At 42.0% G+C, this 18,037-nt stretch overlaps 1 protein-coding gene across 1 annotated transcript in view; it reads left to right on the top strand.

Annotated features, from left to right (window-relative positions):
• The window catches only part of eif2ak1 (eukaryotic translation initiation factor 2-alpha kinase 1), a 56,928-nt gene that overhangs the window by 2,737 nt on the left and 36,154 nt on the right, over window positions 1-18,037 (top strand). Inside the window, exons 2-4 of the mRNA XM_059978994.1 lie at window positions 7,367-7,534; window positions 13,556-13,692; window positions 16,556-16,599. Coding sequence (XP_059834977.1) covers window positions 7,367-7,534; window positions 13,556-13,692; window positions 16,556-16,599 — 349 coding nt within the window. The remainder of the gene's footprint in view (window positions 1-7,366; window positions 7,535-13,555; window positions 13,693-16,555; window positions 16,600-18,037) is intronic.

Below are 18,037 nucleotides of genomic sequence, written 5' to 3' on the forward strand. Positions count from 1 at the left end.
TTGGTAGGTCAAGTATGATGGCAGGATATAGTATTAATGGTAAGACTCTTGGTAGTGTGGAGGATCAGAGGGATCTTGGGGTCCGAGTCCATAGGACACTCAAAGCAGCTGCGCAGGTTGACTCTGTGGTTAAGAAGGCTTATGGTGTATTGGCCTTCATCAATCGTGGAATTGAATTTAAGAGCCAAGAGGTAATGTTGCAACTATATAGGAGCCTGGTCAGACCCCACTTGGAGTACAGTGCTCAGTTCTGGCCACCTCACTACAGGAAGGATGTGGAAGCCGTAGAAAGGGTGCAGAGGAGATTTACAAGGATGTTGCCTGGATTGGGGAGCATGTCTTATGAAAATAGGTTGAGTGAACTCGGCCTTTTCTCCTTGGAGCGACAGAAGATGAGAGGTGACTTGATAGAGGTGTGCAAGATGATGAGAGGCATTGATCGTGTGGATAGTCAGAGGGTTTTTCCCAGGGCTGAAATGGTTGCCAGAAGAGGACACAGGTTTAAAGTGCTGGGGAGTAGGTATAGAGGAGATGTCAGGGTTAAGTTTTTTACTCAGAGTGGTGAGTGCGTGGAATGGGCTGCTGACAATAGTGTGGAGGCAGATATGATAGGGTCTTTTAAGAGGCTTTTAGATAGGAACATGGAGCTTAGTAAAATAGAGGGCTATAGGTAAGCCTAGTAATTTCTGAGGTAGGGACATGTTCAGCAGAACTTTGTGGGCCGACGGGCCTGTATTGTACTGTAGGTTTTCTATCTTTCTAATTATATCTTAGACCATAAGACAAAGGAGCAGAATTTTATGCCATCTGGCCCATCGAGTCTGCTCCGCCATACAAAAATGGCTGATTTTTTTTTTCTCCTCCTCAACCCCAGTTCCCGACCTTCTCCCTGTAACCTTTGATGCCGTCCAATCTCTGCCTGAAGTACACCCAACGACCTGTTTTCCACAGATGCATGTTGCAACAAATTCCACAAATTCACCACCCTTTGGCTAAAGTAATTACTTCACATCTCGTTTTGAAAGGACGCCCCTCTATCTTGAGGCTGTGCCCTCTTGTCCTAGACCGGGGGTCGGCAACCTGCGGCTCCCGAGCCATTTGTGGCTCTTTCACCTCTGTGCTGCGGCTCCCTGTGGCTTTGGGAAATAATTGGTCAGTATTTAATTAAAATGTATTTTATGTTAGTTTGTTAGCTTTTGAAATGTAATTCTAAATTTGAAGATTATGGTGATCTTGTACAATCTAGGTGTGGCGACACATTTCCTGGCAGATCCGAAACGGCTCACAATTAGCCAGCATTCCGGCTAAGGGAGATAGCCTACGGGGGTTTGTGAGTACGCGTCTTTTGCAGCATCTGCGTCCATGGGGGCTGGGTTGAGGGAGGCTTAAAAGCAAGGCTGTTTAGTTCGAATAAAGTTATTCGACTGCAGTTTACTGACTGCGTGAGCACACCGCTACAACGTGTTTTTATCGCTATTAATATACGTCACCACTGCCAATACCTGACACCCGCCAGTGCGCGATTTCTTTAATTTTTCGATCCAAGGTAAGCCAACTATGGAGAATTCTAAAAAAAGAAAAGTGACTGAAGAAAACAGAACGTTTAATGATACGTGGACAGATTCATTTGCTTTCACTGTTGACGAGACTGGTTTACCGGTATGCTTAATATGCAATGAGAAACTAGCAAACAACAAAAAGTCAAATGTCGCAAGGCATTTCCAGAATAAACACGCAGCCTTTGCTCAAAAATATCCGGATGGAGATGAGAGAAAAAAAGCCGTTTCGGAACTGATGCGGAAGGTTGATCTGAGCAAAAATCATTTCCAGAAATGGATGAAGTCTGGAAAATCAACGACATACGCCAGTTATATTGACGCTCAGGAAATAGTCAGGCACGGGGAGCAGTTTACAGATGGTGAATATATAAAAGTATCTTTCATTAAGATTTCAGAACATCTATTCACGGACTTTAAAAACAAGAGTGAAATTGTGCAGAAAATCAGGGATATGCCCCTCTCTGCAAAGACTGTCAAAGACAGAACCATAAAAATGGCAGAAGACATCACAAGACTGCAAATTAAAGACATCAGTTCAGCTGTGGCCTACTCGATTGCCTGTGACGAGTCTAAAGACAAAGGTGATATTGAACAAATAGCGTTGTTCTGCCGGTATGTAAACTCTGCCGGGCCACAGGAAGAACTGATTGAGTTGATACCTCTAAAAGACCAAACACGGGGGGAGGACATCTGTGAGGCTGTCTTGAATTGTTTAAGAGCCAAAGGAATAAAGACCACCCATCTGGTGTCAGTAGCTACTGATGGGGCACCTGCTGCACAACAAAGTCCAGTGGCTGTCCAAAGGGGAGGTGCTGAAACGCTTTGTCGCGTGTCTGGAAGAAGTGAAAACTTTCCTGGGCAGCAAAGGGCTCAACTTTCCTGAGCTGGAACAGCCAGAGTGGCTGGAAAAGCTACACTTCATGGTAGACATGACAGCGCACCTGAACACGCTGAACACAGCTCTTCAACGGGGTAAGGACGTACAGCCCTGCACATGTTGGAGGATGTTTTGGCATTCGAGCGCAAGTTGACGTTGCTTGCCAGAGATTTACAGAAAGGCACATTGTCTCACTTCCCCAATTTGAGAGAGTTCCAACAAGGTCACGACATGATAAATTCGGAGTATTTACATTCTGCAATCATCGCAATGCAAACATCGTTTGGGAAACGCTTCTGTGAGTTCAGAGAGGAAAAAAACACATTATCCTTCCCGGTCACTCCCCTAAGCATCGATCCATCCCTACTAAATACGACTGCATTGTCAGGTGTGAGTCAACCTGAACAAGTATGATAAATATTTTAATTGCCTATTATTTTACGTATATTCATATGTTTTCATTGTTCAGTGAAATAGTCCTTTTATTTTTCAGGTTGACAGCTGGCTGACGTTATTTTTGGTTTGCTGCTGGCGGCAAATTTAAGTTTCGCGTTTTTCATAAATACAAGAAGGACTCAAATAGACGTTGAGTATTTTACTTAAAAGTAACCTTCAACCCAACGTCTTTTTTTCGGAGTTCAAAATGTTTTTGTTGCATGCAGAAATGTAATTTCATTTTCTCTGCAGGAGTTCATCAATTTCATAAATGCAACACATTATAGTTTGTTTATACATAGCATAAAGGCAAAACAAAACGTTGTATGCAGTGTTATTTCATTTTAAATGTCAAGCGGGTTTTGCGGCTCCCAGTGTTTTCTTTTCTGTGGGAAACGGGTCCAAGTGGCTCTTTCAGTGGTAAAGGTTGCTGACCCCTGTCCTAGACTCTCCCACCAAGAGAAATATCCTTTCCACATCTACTCTGTCTAGGCCTTTCAACACTCAAAAAATGTTTCAATGAGACCCCCACTCATCGTCTGAATTCCAGCGAGTACAGACCCAGAGCCATCAAACGTTCCTTGTATGATCACCCTTTCATTCCTAAAATCATCCTTGTGAACTTCCTCTGGTCCCTCTCTAATGCCAGCACATCTTTTCTAAGATGAGGGGCCCAAAACTGTTCACAGTACTCAAGGTGAGGCCTCACCAGTGCAAATCTTGTATTTCAACTGCTTTGGCACACCCTGAAGGTCTGCGACAGAGAAAAATGGAACCATACAATATAGGAAGAGGCACTTCAGACTGTACTGATCATGATAAACACACGTCTGCTTGTTTACATCCCTCAACTCCCAGCTGGTGATGGGTACTACAGAGATGTGTACCTTTCTTTTCAGCAGTGATATAATTTTGAGCTAAGCAAGGATAGGATCTGGGTGAGTGATCAGGGTGAGTTGCAATAATGAGGAACTGCCTGGCAAACTCTTCTCCGCCCCCCTCCCCCCCCCAACCAAAGCTCTTGAAAGTGTCCGACATTGTCCTGGTCTGTATAAGCTGGCCAGTAACAATTGGGGGCTGCATTGTCCTGGTCTGTTTATTATCATTCGTTGATACATAAGTGTAAAGGAGAATGATATAATTGTTAGTCCAGATCCAATGTGGCATAAAAAATGCAATAAGCACAAGGAACAAAATTGAAAAAAAACAGAAATATAAATACACAAGTTGAACTTACATACATAAACTGGTTGTATGTAAAATATACAGGCAATCCAACACACAGTTGCACAATTGTCCTGAGAGTGTGTTGCCCCAGTTGCACTGTGGTGTATTTAGTGGTGATATATACCTGTTCAAGGTGGCCTAAAAACTGCCAGATTTAAACTTCTGCCCCTGCACGGGACAGGTTAGGAAGCGAGATGAAAGTGGTAGGATGAGTAGTTACTACAGCTTTAGGAGAAGTAACAGAGAGGAGAATTTAAAAGAAAACACAGATTTCCTGGTGGATTTCAAGAGGTGAATTGGATAAATACAGGAAGACTTCATGAACAGTGGAGTAAGTGAAAATATACACAATAAGTAATTTTTTTCCCTGTCTCGTGAATATTTTCTGGATCCTCCCTGATGTCTTCACATCCTTAAAAAATGTGATGATCAGAGATGAATACAATACTCACCCCACTGAACTCTGTGTGTGTGTGTGTGTGTGTGGGCTTGTTTTCCTGTTGCCTATCCACTTCAGAGTTCAATGTGTTGTGTATTCAGAGATGCTGTTCCTCACACCAGTGTTGTAACGTGTGTTTATTTGAGTTACTGTCAGCTTGAAACCAGTCTGGCCATTATCCTCTGACCCCTCTCATTAACAAGACATTTTTACCTAACAAATGCTGCTCAGTGGATTTTTTTTGTACCATTTTCTGTAAATTCTAGAGACTGTTGTGTGTGGAAAAACCCAGAAGATAGCAGTGTTGAAATACTCAAACCATCCCATTTGGCACCAACAATCATTCTATGGTCAAAGTCACTTAGATCACATTTCTTTCCCATTCTGATGTTGACCTGAACAACAAATGAATCTTTTAACCATATCAGCATGCTTTTACATATTGAGTTGCTGCCATATGATAGACTGATTAGATATTTGGATTAATGGGCAGGTGCACGGGTGTACCTAATATAGTGGCCACTGATTGTACATAGAGCACTGTGCAGGCCCTTTTGGCCAATAATGTTGTCTCGACATTTTAACCTACTCTAAGGTTGATCATCTTTCTTTCCCTCACAGCCCTTTATTTTTCTGTCATCCATGTGCCTATCTAAGAGTCTCTTCAATATTAGTCATGTGCCTACCTCTTCTATCACCCTTGGCAGAGCGTTCCACTCACCCACTACCCTCTAATACTTGCCTCTAACATCTTCCTTGCAGGCTGCCCACAGCACATCCTTGGGTTATGTTGGCTGTTAATGCAAATGATGCATTTACCTGTATGTTTTGATGTACACGTGATAAATAAATAAATCTGAATTAATGGACTCAATCAGAATCAGGTTTGTTTGTTTTACAAACAAGAGAAGATCTGTAGATGCTGGAAATCCAAACGCCATACTCAAAATGCTAGAGGAATGCAGCAGGCCAGGCAGCATCTATGGAAAAGAGTACAGTCAGTGTTTTGGGCCGAGACCTGCTTCCTGCTGTAGGGTCTCAACCTAAAATGTCAACTGTACTCTTTTCCATAGATGCTGCCTTGCCTGCTGAGTTCCTCCAGCATTTTGTGTGTGTTGTTAGTTTGTTTATTTAGTTTTTTACATATTAATGGAGATTCAGCACAGGATTAGTCCCTAAGCCTTCTCGAGTCACATTGGCCATCAATCCCCTGGTTTAATCTTAGCCTATTCATGGGACAATTTACAAAGACCAATTAACCTACCAACCTGTATGCCTTTGGACTATGGGAGGAGACCGGGGCACCCAGAGGAAACCCACGTGGGTCACGGTGGGTACGTACAAACTCCTTACGTCTGTGGTGGGAATTGAACCCGAGTCACCTGTACTGTAAAGAGTTATACTAACTACTATGCTACCGTGCCGCTGGCATATGTTGTAAAATTTGTTGTTTTGCAGTGGCAGTACTTTGCAATATAAAATAATTTTCAAAAACTATAAATTGCAATAAGTATATATAAAAAGATTAAATTAAATCAGTTGTGTAAAAATGGAGGGAAAAATAGTTCAAGGATTCATTGTCCATCCAGAAATCTGATGGTGGTGGGGATGAAGCTGTTCCTGAAACTGAGAGTGTGGCTCTTCAGGCTCCTGTTCCCCTTCCCCGATGGTAGAAATTGGAGAAGGACATGTAATGCATGATGAGGGTCCTTAATGATGGATGGAATTATACATTGAAAACTATAAATTACAATAGGAAATATATGTGTGTATCTATACAGTTGGCCCTCCTTATCTGTGGATTCTGCATGCGCGTATTCAACCAACCGCGGATCAGGAAAATCCGGAAGTTCTCTCTCCAGCACTCATTGTTTGAGCATATACAGACTACTTTTTCTTGTCATTATTCCCTAAACAAGACAGTATAACAACTATTTCCATAGCATTTACTTTGTATTGGGTATTATAAGTAACCTAGAAATGACTTAAAAGTACAGGCAGTCCCCGGGTTATGAATGAGTTCCATTCCTGAGTCTGTCTTTAAGTTGGATTTGAGGTCGGAACAGGGACATCCGATATTATTTAGCATCAGTTAGTCAAACGTTTTTCTTAGTATATAGTCCATATTTTACCTTTCTATGCATATAAAACACTTATGAAACATACGTATTTCAATAATTAAACCACTGCGTTGCTTAGTAATAATTGTAGCTTTCATCAGGGCAGGGCCTTTCACATGCTCCATTAAAATTGTTCCGATTGTTGACCGACTGTAGCCTAACGCTTTTCCAATGACCGATGGCATTTCACCTCTTTCCGATCGCTTTATTACTTCCACCTTATTTTCAATTGTGATCGTGATTATTTTCGTGAACAGAAACACCACAGATTCAGAGCTGCACCGCCAGGTCCTAATGTCCACTACACTGATACATGTTAAATAAAGTCCGGGGTTCCGCTGTGTCCTAAAGACCACTGCAGTGAGACAGGTTAAATAAGGGACTTGAGCATCCGCGTTTTTGGTTATCCACGGAGGGTCTCGGAACCAATCCCCCGCAGGTAAGGAGGGCCGACCGTACTGTATATGTAATGGAGAGGAAGAAGCTGTTCCTAAAATTTGAGTATGTATCTTCAAGCCCTGATGATAGCAATGAGAAGAGGTGCAGTATGATAGCATGTAAGATGAGCTTTTCACTGTACTTTGGTACATGTGACAGTAATAAATCTATTTAGTGTCATGAATTGCAGTGGACGGTAGTTACACTGCATCTTAATTTTCTGGATAGTTTTGACTGTTTAAGTGTTCTCCCCTTCCACTCCCAACTGTAGAATCTGATCTGTTGGAGGGTTGCGATCTGGTGGACTGTAGACGGACGGTTCCAACACTGAAGGACTTCATGGTGGCCATTCCCAACCAGCTTGTTTTGGTCTCACTTCTGGAACATATCTGCTGCATGTACGAGAGAAATCCTCGCAAATCTGTGCTGCTGTTCAAGTGTAAGTACTGTGATGCATAGAAATATGTGGCAAGGTGAAGAGGCTAAGGAATCAGGATCAGGTTTAATATTACTGACATATGAAAAAAATAAGAACTGTAAGAAATGCTCAGGATTTTACTTTAATTGATTTTCTTCCATTGTTTTATGTAATACAACTTTTAACACTAGGTTCGGGTCTAACTTCTTGTAGAGGGGGCAGCAGGACTGTGTGTAAGTAAGTCTATAAGTGTATGAGAATGACTGTGAATGTTTAAATTGGTACAGTAAATCGATTATTATGCTCGTGCACTAAGGTGCAGAGAGGAACCTGTCTTGTATGCCATCTGTACAGATCATTCCATCCCATCAGTACACTGAGGTAGTACAAAAGAAAACAGTAACAATGCAGAATAAAGTGCTATGGTTACAGAGAAAGTGCAGTGTAGACAGGCACGAAGCTGCAAGGCTGTAGCGAGGTAGATTGTGAGGTCTTGGTTCCATTATATCATTTAAAACTGTGACAAGCTTCTGTAGATGCACGGTAGAGAATATCCTGACAGGTTCCATCATAGCTTGGTATGGAAACACCAATGCCCAAGAATCAGAATTGGGTTTACTATCAATGACATATGTCATGAAAGCTGTATGGTCGGGAAGGAGGTACAGAAACTTGAAGGCACGTGCTCAGCCATTTAGGAACAGCTTCTTCCCTTCTGCCATATGATTCCTAAATGGACATTGAACCCATGAACACCACCTCACTTTTTTAAAAATATATGTTATTTTTGTTTTTGCACTAATTTTAACCTATTTGATACATATATTACTGTAATTGATTGATTTATTTGTTTATTCTCTATTTCTATATTATGCAATGTATTCTACTGCTGCTGCGAAGTTAATTAATTTCATGACACATGCCGGTGATAATAAACCTGATTCTGATTCTGAATAAGAATATATATATATATATAAAAATTAAATATGTAATGCGAAATGAGAGCAAAAATAATGGGATCGTGTCCATGGTTGGTTCATTGTCCATTTAGAGGTCTGATGACAGGGAGGAAGAAACTGTTCCCAAAATGCTGAGTGTGTAAGTCTCCTCGCTGATGTTGGTAATGAGCAGAGGGCATGTCTTGGCTCATAGTTCATGGAAGTATGCACAGGAGTTGAGCTCTTTGGGCTACTATTCAAAGTTAATTTATTATCTCAGAATGTACATAATACCATATACTACCTTGAGATTAATTTTCTTGCAGGTATTTATAATAAAATAAAGAAATACAACAGAATTTATGGAGAGCTATACATAAAGACTGACAAATAACCTGTGTGCAAAAGAAGACAAATGGTGCAAATAAAAATACTCAACATGAGTTGTAAAGAGTACTTAACAGTGGATCTGTAGATCATAGAATCAGTTCAGAGTTGTAAGTGAAGTTAGTCACGCTGGTTCGTGAGCCTGATAGTTGGATAATAACTGTTCCTGAACCTGGTGGTGTACGATCTAAGGCAGTCTACCTCCTTCCCGATGGCAGCAGCGAGAAGTGAGCATCGCCTGGATGGTGGAGATCTTTGATGATGAATGCTGCTTTCTGGTGACAACACCCCATGTAGATGTTATGGTGTTTTGGTTATAGTTGATTTACCACGACGACACTGTTCTGTTTTATTCCCATGTCCCTTGATTCATTTCATATTACACAGAACTGAAAAATTTGCTGCCAGTTTCTACCCTGCTCTCACCTTTGATAATTGGTGTATTATTGTTGCATAGACTGAAATACAGTGAAAAACATTGTTCTGCTTGTTGTCTATATGAATTGTTACGAACTCCGTAACTGGGTGTCTTACCAGCAAAGATGGGAGTATCCGTTGAAGTCTGATGGTACTATTTTTAACAGTGTTTATTAGTGAAAATACACAAAAATAATATCAATGCAAATATACAGATAATATACGTCATCAATACTAAACCTAAAAGTGCGGGTATAATAATAATCAATAAGAAATAAGCTCTATCGTTGTCTAGGGGATAATGAATTGTCCGATGGAAATATGAAGTTCAGTTCAGTTCATACAGGCTGCAGTAGTTGTTGTTCACCGTGTTGCAATTGTTGGAGAGAGAGAGAGAGTAACTTGCTGACTTTCCTTTTACGATCTTGATCCGTATCCGTTCTTTAGCTAGACCGTTCCGTGGAGGACTCGTCACCCAGGCAAGGGTGGACACACACACAAGCCCCCACTTGTCTCGTAACATCTCTCCTGGTGCGTCTGAGGGGTGTTCCCCAGACCCTACTTTTATCCCCACTCACGGGGTCTCAGGTGTCAATCAGGTTGGGATGATGCAATCCCTCAACCAGACCACTCTGGCTGCCCCCTGAGGGGTTTCAATGAATAGTACAGCACTCAATACACAATTCCTTCTCCAAGAGACAATAGCAGTAATCAGTGGTTCCGTTCCACTTTTGTTAGAAGGAGACATTCCACTTTTGTGTATCCCTGCGTTGTCAATAACAACAGCCTTTTCTGTTATCCTGTGTCTCTCTCATCTCCCTTGATAATAGCATCGGAATAGTAGCGATTTGCGATCCCCCAAAGGGGGAGGGGGGGCGACTTTGCACCCTTCGGCCCATCAGAGTTGCTCCTCATTCGTAACTGAATAAACATCCAACAGGAGCCCAGAGACTTCCACACCTCAATCAACTACGTTTCCTGTTAACCTGCCTCTTTTAAGAATTCCATTCTATTATTATAGTTCTCCTGTCTCCTTCACACTTGCTTCATTGACAAGACTTTCCCCCTGGATGTTTCTGGGATGTCTTTGTTCTTCCTGAACCACATCTTTCCCCCTATTATAATTGATAGAGTCCCTGACCACATCTCATCTATTTTCTTGCCCTAGTCCTTGCCTTCCATCCCAACGGTCTTTATAGATCATCTTTAACAATTTCCAATAACTTCATCAATCCCACCACCAGACTTGATTTCCTTTGGGCTATTGAAGGGACCATTCCCTTTACAAGTGCCTGGAAGGCTCTTCTGTTCCCACCAATGATGAACGGCGTTGACCCAAAGCATCGACTCTTTATTCCTCTCTGTAGATGCTCCCTCACCTGCTGAGTTCTGCATGTCGTATGGATTTCTGGCATCTGCAGAAGCTCTTGTGTTTACGGTATGAATCCCCTTCTTCAGGCCATTTCCCATTCAAATACAGCAGACAGCACCCTGATCCCTCCCCAACATCCAGGGACCCAAATAGTCCTTTCCAGGTGAAGCAGCAATTTACTTGAACTTCCTCTGTTCATGTGTTTTGTATTTGGTGTTTACAACATGATCTCCCCTTGAAGGAAGAAACTAAATGTGAATTGGATGAACATTTTGTCAAACAGTTTCCTGACAACTCAGTGCTCTTTGCTGCTGCTATTAATTCTCCATTCCACTCCTAATCTGAAACACAAGAGATTCTGCAGATGCAGAAAATCCAGAGTAACGAACACGCGCTGCGGAGGAACTGAGCAGCAACATTTCTTTGATTTTTATTTAAACAGTGGACTGGGCAGGAAATTTTCACAGAGCCTGAAAGCTGCATGGTGCTTTAAATGGCACTGGCATTCAGCGGGCCAGTGGTTTACTAAGCATGAACGATCAATTTCCATTCTGTGTTTATTGTTATAATTTGCAACTGTTGTAACTTGAAACACTGATATACGGGATTTACAATGTAAATACATTGTAGTTCTAAAATGTTTCAAAGTAAAGGTATGTTTATTAGAAAATTTATGGATTATATTCATTAATACGGAGTATTCACAATAATATTAACATAGATTTCAAAATTATATTAGCATACAAAAGAAAAGGTGGCATCCATCATTAAGGACCCCCCCATCACCCAGGATAAGCCCTCTTCTCATTGCTGCCATCAGGGAGGTGGTACAAGAACCTAAAGGCATACATTCAACGATTTTGCCATCAGATTTCTGAATGGACATTGAACCCATGAACACTACCTCATTACTTTCTGGTAGAACACAGCAAGCTAGACAGCATCTGCAGGGAGAAGCGCTGTCGACGTTTCGGGCTGAGACCCTTCATTGGGACTGCGTGTCTGCACACCCAGGCAGCTTAAAGGGAACATTGCTCAGCAGGTCAGGCAGTATCCGTGGAAGTGAGTAAAGAGTTAACGGAACTCCTCTGTACCTATGTTAGATATTATTAGAATTGCTGAATCAATCCAGTTCCGTTTCAGAAATGGCTGAAACTATTAATTTCCATGATAGATTAGAATGTGCAAACAGTGTGAGGCCAAGGGGTGATCTTGCAGTGCTGTGTAAAATCATAAGTGGCAAAGATAAGGTGTATGGTTACAGTGTCTGTCCCAGGCAAGGGTACAGGTTTAAGTTGAGAAGGGAAAGATTTAAAGGGGAACTTGAGAGTCCGGCATTCTGCAGATATGGAACGAACTGCCAGAGAAAGTGATAGAAGTAGGGAGAGATACATTTTTACAGGTACAGGAAAAGGATTAGAAGGATATGGGGCAAAAGCAGGCAAATGGGACCACTATGGTAGATGCCTTGGCTGGCAAGAATGAGGTGGACAGAATGGCCCGTTTCGTACTATATTATTCAATGACTCTTAAAAAAAATCCAGTCATTTGGGTTCAATTCCCACTGCTGCCTGAAAGGAGTTTGTATGTTCTCCCTGTGACCTAGTGGGTTTCCTCCCACAGTCCAAGAATTCTTACAGTTTAGGTTTAGGTTCACTTGCAGGCTGCCCCAGCACATCGTTGAACTATGTTAACTGTGGACACAGACGATGTATTTCACCTTATCTTTCAATGTACTTGAGAAAAATAAAGTTAATCTTCCCATTTTAATAATCTTTCCTTCTCTAGAACTCTGATAATTCTGGCATTTTCAGGATTTCGGTGCTGCCAGCTGCCTACTGTTCAAGATTGTTTAATGTAACTTCCAGTACACAAGAGTAAAGGAGGACAAAAATAATTGTTACTCGGGATCCGATGCAGCAGAAAAAAAACCACAATCAGATACAGATCACAATAATAGTTAAAAAAAACCCAGTAAATCAATAAATCTAAATAAATAAGATAGCATATGTACATAGATTGATTGTTTATTCATAAAGTGATGCCAGGCACAGGAGTGTCTGTACATAACATGACTAACAGGAAATGATAAAGTGGTGGTGGCTGGGGATGTGGGTTAGTGGGTGGAATACTGATTGGCCCTACTTCTTGTAGAAAGTAACTGATTTTGAGTCTGGCGGTCCTGGTGCGGATGCTATGTACTCTCCTCTGTGATGGGAGTGGGGCTAACAGTCCGTGAGCCGAGTGGGTGGGATCCTTCATGATATCACTGGCCCTTTTCTGGTACCTTTCTGTATATATGTCCTTGATAGCGGGCAGGCTGGTGCCAGTGATGTGTGGGATAGTTTTGCCTCCCTGTTGTAGAGCCTTCCTGTCTCAGAGGAGGGCTGTTGGATGTTTTCTTATTAGAACCTTAACACACTTCCAAATAGTGTTGTGATAGCATGACACTATTACAGCTCAGGGTGTCGGAGTTCAGAGTTCAATTCTGATGTCACCTGTAAGCAGTCTGCCTGTTCCCTGTGGAATGTGTATGTCTTCTCCGAGTCCTCCTGTTTCATCCCATAGTTAAAAGATGTACCAATTAGTAGGTTAATTGGTCATTGGGAATTGTTCGGTGATTAATCGGGGTTGCTAGCTGTTGTGGCTTGAAGGGCCTGGAGGGTTTGTTTTGTGCTGCGTCTCTAAATAAATAAAATGAATGATAAGTTTTCCAATTAAAATGGTGAGTTTAAAGACAGAATGGCAAACTGAACCCTGTCAGCCAGGTGTTGACCATTAAGTTTTCCAAGAAGTCTGACCATTGATTATCAGAGTTTTATTGCATGTCTGTTTGTGCTAAGGGAAATTCCCTAGCCGATCTCTGAGGTTTACTGCATTTCTGGAATTTACCCTGCTGATACATCTGTTGCATTTCTACCCATGCAGTGTTGTGTCAGAAGTTTGCGGAGGTGCACCTGATTTCCCCAGTCACCTTTAGTGATGAGTTCAGCACCGTGAGGCTGCAGCACCATCAGGCCTTTAAAAACCTACTGCGGGTGGCAAGCAATGGTTTGTGTGTACAGGTGAGTCAGTTACCTTGGGGACATCTAGCAAGGAAACAGCCGCTTCAGCTCACTGAATCCACCTACCTTTTACACTTATCAATTTTATTCCCCCTACCTTCCCACCTGCTTTCCCCACATCCTACCAAGGAAGGGCGATGTACAACAACCAAATCACCTACAGGTGGCCCCCATTTTTCAAACGCTTACTTTACGACAGCTCACTGTTACGAAAGACCTGCATTAGTACCCGTTTTTGGTAACCAAAGAGGATTTTCGCTTTTACGAGAAAAAGACACCCGCTTTCTATGTGTGTTTACCCCGAGAAAGACTACCATGACCGTGAAGCCTTGTGCGGGCAGTTGTGTGCGCGTGCGTGTATGTGTGCATAGGTATATGTGCCGATTTTTTTTCCCCAAATCGATTTTGGCTCGCTGTCTTCCCAATTTTCATAAGTGAAACTACACCGTATATACAATATTTCTACTTTATATAGGCTGGGTATTATCATATCATTCCTGCTTTTACTACATGTTTGTGTTATTTTAGGTTTTATGTGTTATTTGGTGTGATTTGGTAGGTTATTTTTTGGGTCTGGCAACTCTGAAAGAATTTTCCCATATAGATTAATGGTAGTTGCTTCTTTGCTTTACGACATTTCAGCTTAAAAACGGTTTCACAAGAACATTCCACCTTTGGATAGCGGAGGAAACATGCTTTGGGATATGGAGGGAACTGGAGCTCTTGGTGGGGCGGGGGGGAGTACTTTTCTCTTTGGACTGAAGGAGGGTGAGAGGTGACTTGATAGGGGTATGTAAAATAAGAAGCTCAGATAGAATTAACAGTAGCACCCTTTTCCCAGGGTGGAAACGGCTGATATGAGAGGTCGTAGTTTTAAGGTGATGGGTTGAAAGTATAAGGGGATGGCAGAGGGAGGTTTTTTACACAGTGGTGAGTGCATGGGAACGTGATGCCAGGGCCGGTGAGAGTTACAGTTATGGGGAGAGCGTGCAGATAGCATATAGGCAGTACCCAAGAGATATTGGAGCAATGAAGCAGTAACCCTTGTTCTTCCTTTATGTGTTTATCTTCTTCTCTCGCTCTATATTCCTTTCTCTATGAGTGTTCCTCTGATTGCGAATAGTCTGTATGTATCTTGTGTGATATTCTTTATTTCACTAGCGTAGATTCTCCTTCTCAAATCTCTGGACCCGCCATAATTCAAATTCAAGTTCAAGTTTATTGTCATCTGACTACATATATACAACCAAACTAAACAACTTCCCTCCAGACTACAGGATCATCCACATAACATAAAGCAAAATATTTCTGTAAGTAAGTTAATAAAATATAATTCAAGCTACATGCAGTTCACAGTACAGGTAAACAGTAAGCAGCTCGCTGCCTTGGTGACAAGTGGCAGGGTGTTCATTAGTCTCTCAGCCGGAGGGAAGGAGCTGTTACCCAGTTAGGCATCCTTGTCCTGATGCTCCTGTACCTCCTTCCTGATGGTAGTGAGTAATGATAATGTTATACGCCTCATTTACCTCTCCTCTCAGCCTCCTGTGTTCTAAAGAAAACAAGCCCAGTCTATAAAATTAGAGAAAAGATGTGGAAGCTTTAGAGAGGGTGCATTAGAGAGAGCTTGTCTTGTGAGGAAAGGTTGAGTGAGCTGGGGCTTTTCCTTTAGAGTAAAAGAGAATCATAGGTGACTTGATAGAGAGGTATAAGATGATATGAGGCATAGATCAAGTGGACTGGCAAAGACTTTTCCCCAAGGTGGAGGTGGAAAATATAAGCGGCATAATTTATGGTGATTGGAGGAAATTATAAGGGGGATGTCGGAGCTGTTTTTTACACAGAGGGATGTGGTTACGTGGAACATGCTACCAGGGGTGGTGGTGGAGGCAGATACATTAGGGACATTTAAGGGACTCCTAGACAGGCACATGGATGATTTAAAAAAATGGAGGATTAAGGTGGACGGAAGGTTCGATTAATTTTGGAGTAGGTTAAAAGGTCAGCACAGCATCATGAGCCAAACAGCCTGTACTATGCTGTACTGTTGTATGTTCTGTGTTAAATCTTTCTTAATAGCTACAATTCTCCAGTTCTTGCAACATCTGTGAAGTATTTTTCATTGTAGTGAATCAATGCTGCAGTATTGTGACCAGAATTGTATTGTTTCTGGAGTGAGGAATTGAAATCACAGCTTTCTGATGTAGGGAAGGAAGGCTGTGCTGCTCCTGAACTGCAGCCCATTATAGAAGCTAGCAGTGAGTTACCCAGTGCTGATGATAAATCAGGAGCTTGGGAGGGGTGTTATCCACACTGCAGGTGGAATGCTATGCTGAACTCCTCGTGCCTGTTACCCCTTTAAAAATTACAAGCAGCAACATCATTGTGTTCCCCAAACAAAAACCCCAATGTTTTCCCAGAGAGCTCATACTGAATGAAGTACAGTAGATTATTGGGTTATTGAAGAGATTGAGTGTGTTGTCCCTTATACTTTTCATTTATAGTTCTGTGGTTGGATAACTGAAGGAGGATGCAGTTAGGGAATTTCACTGAGAAATGATAAACTTTCGTTGGAATTTGTGGGACATATTCTCGCTGCTGCCTGTAAGGAGTTTGTACGTTCTCCGTGTCGCCACGTGGGTTTCCTCTGGGTGCTTGGCTTTCCTCCCACAGTCCAAAGGTGTACCAGTTGGTAGGTTAGTTGGACACTTTAAATTGTCCTATGATCGGGGTTTGCTGGGCGGCATGGCTCAAAGGGTTGGAAAGGCCTATTCTGCAATGTATCTCAATAAATAAATAAATTCAGCACTTGTCACGAGGTGGGCTGTTTGCATCACCACAGAAACTGGTTGCTTTTGTCTTCTAGGGATGTGGTACCAATGGAGATGTCCATCCCCAAGTCCCCTGCAGGTACGTCTAAATCAGAGTCCAGTTTAAAATCACTGGCATATGTCATGACATTTGTTGTCTTTGTGGCAGCAGCACAGTGCAATACATAATAGAAACACAGAGTGAATTACAGTAAGAATATATATACTGTATTACATAGTTAAATTTAAATAGTGAGTTAGAGTTCATGGGTTCATTGTCCACTCAGAAATCGGATAGCAGAGGGGGAAGAAGCTGTTCCTGAATCGATGTGTGTGATTGATGTGAAATTTATTGTTTTTGTGGCAGCAGTACAGTGCGAAGACATACAATTATTATAAATTGCAAATATATATAAACAGTGCAAAAATAGGAATGATGAGGTCATGTTCAGGCACCATTGATGGTGGAGGGATGGCAGCTGCTTCTGCATCACTGTTTAGGTCTTTGGGCTCCTGATGAGAAGAGGGCATGTCCCGAATGGTGAGGCTCCTTAATGATGAATGCAACCTTCATGAAGCACCACCTCTTGAAGATGTCCTTGATGTTGGGGGAGGGGTTGTGGCAGTTATGGAGCTAGCTGAGACTACAGCCTTCTGCAGCCTCTTTCGATGCAGTGCAGAGGAGCCTCCATTCTGTGACAGAATCAGTCAGTATGTTGGCCAACTATATCTGTAGGACAGTAGAGATTTACTGGATCCAGCAAATGAGTTCAAATCCTGTCATGGGCATCTTGAACATCTAACTTTTTTAAAATTTAAAAACAAACCTGGATCTTAAAGTATTGCAATTAATAAAAATCGTCTATGGGCTAGCATCTAGTTTCATCAACTGAAGCCATAGCTTAGTAGGATTAGTTGTAGAACCCTTTGCTATTAAATATAACACAAACACAGTGCTGGAGGAACTCAATAAGTCAGGCACCCTCTGTAGATCAGAATAAACAGTGGATGTTTCAGGCCAAGACCCTCCATTAGGATTGGGTTTGCTGTTGGCTACAGTTTTGTAATAGTTTATGCCTGAAAAGCTAGTACCAGAGGGCCATAATTTTAAGGTGATTTGGAGGAAATTACAGGGGGGATGTCAAAGGTTTTTTTTTACAAAGAGAATTGTGGATGCTAGGAACACCCTGGTAAGGGTAATGGTAGAGGCAGATAGGTTATGGATATTTAAGATTTGAAAATAGAGGTAGAAGGGTTAGATTCATCTTGGAGTAGGCTAAAAGGTCAGCAGAGGATTGTGGGCCAAAGAGCCTGTACTGTGGTGTTATGTTCTGTGTTAAACGGCTTACAACACAATTAGAGTTCTATGGACTACTGCAAGAAACCCAATTGATTCATCAGAGACCTTCTGTCCACTTTGGCACAAGACTGGCGTCACCCATAGTCTTAGACAACAGGACGATTAGGGAAACCAAGCACACTCACCGTACCAGCAATGCTCACCTCCCAGTTGTAAACATTGTACAGAATGTATTAAC

The sequence above is a fragment of the Hypanus sabinus genome, chromosome 9, assembly GCF_030144855.1.
Source record: "Hypanus sabinus isolate sHypSab1 chromosome 9, sHypSab1.hap1, whole genome shotgun sequence".
Lineage (NCBI taxonomy): Eukaryota > Metazoa > Chordata > Chondrichthyes > Myliobatiformes > Dasyatidae > Hypanus > Hypanus sabinus.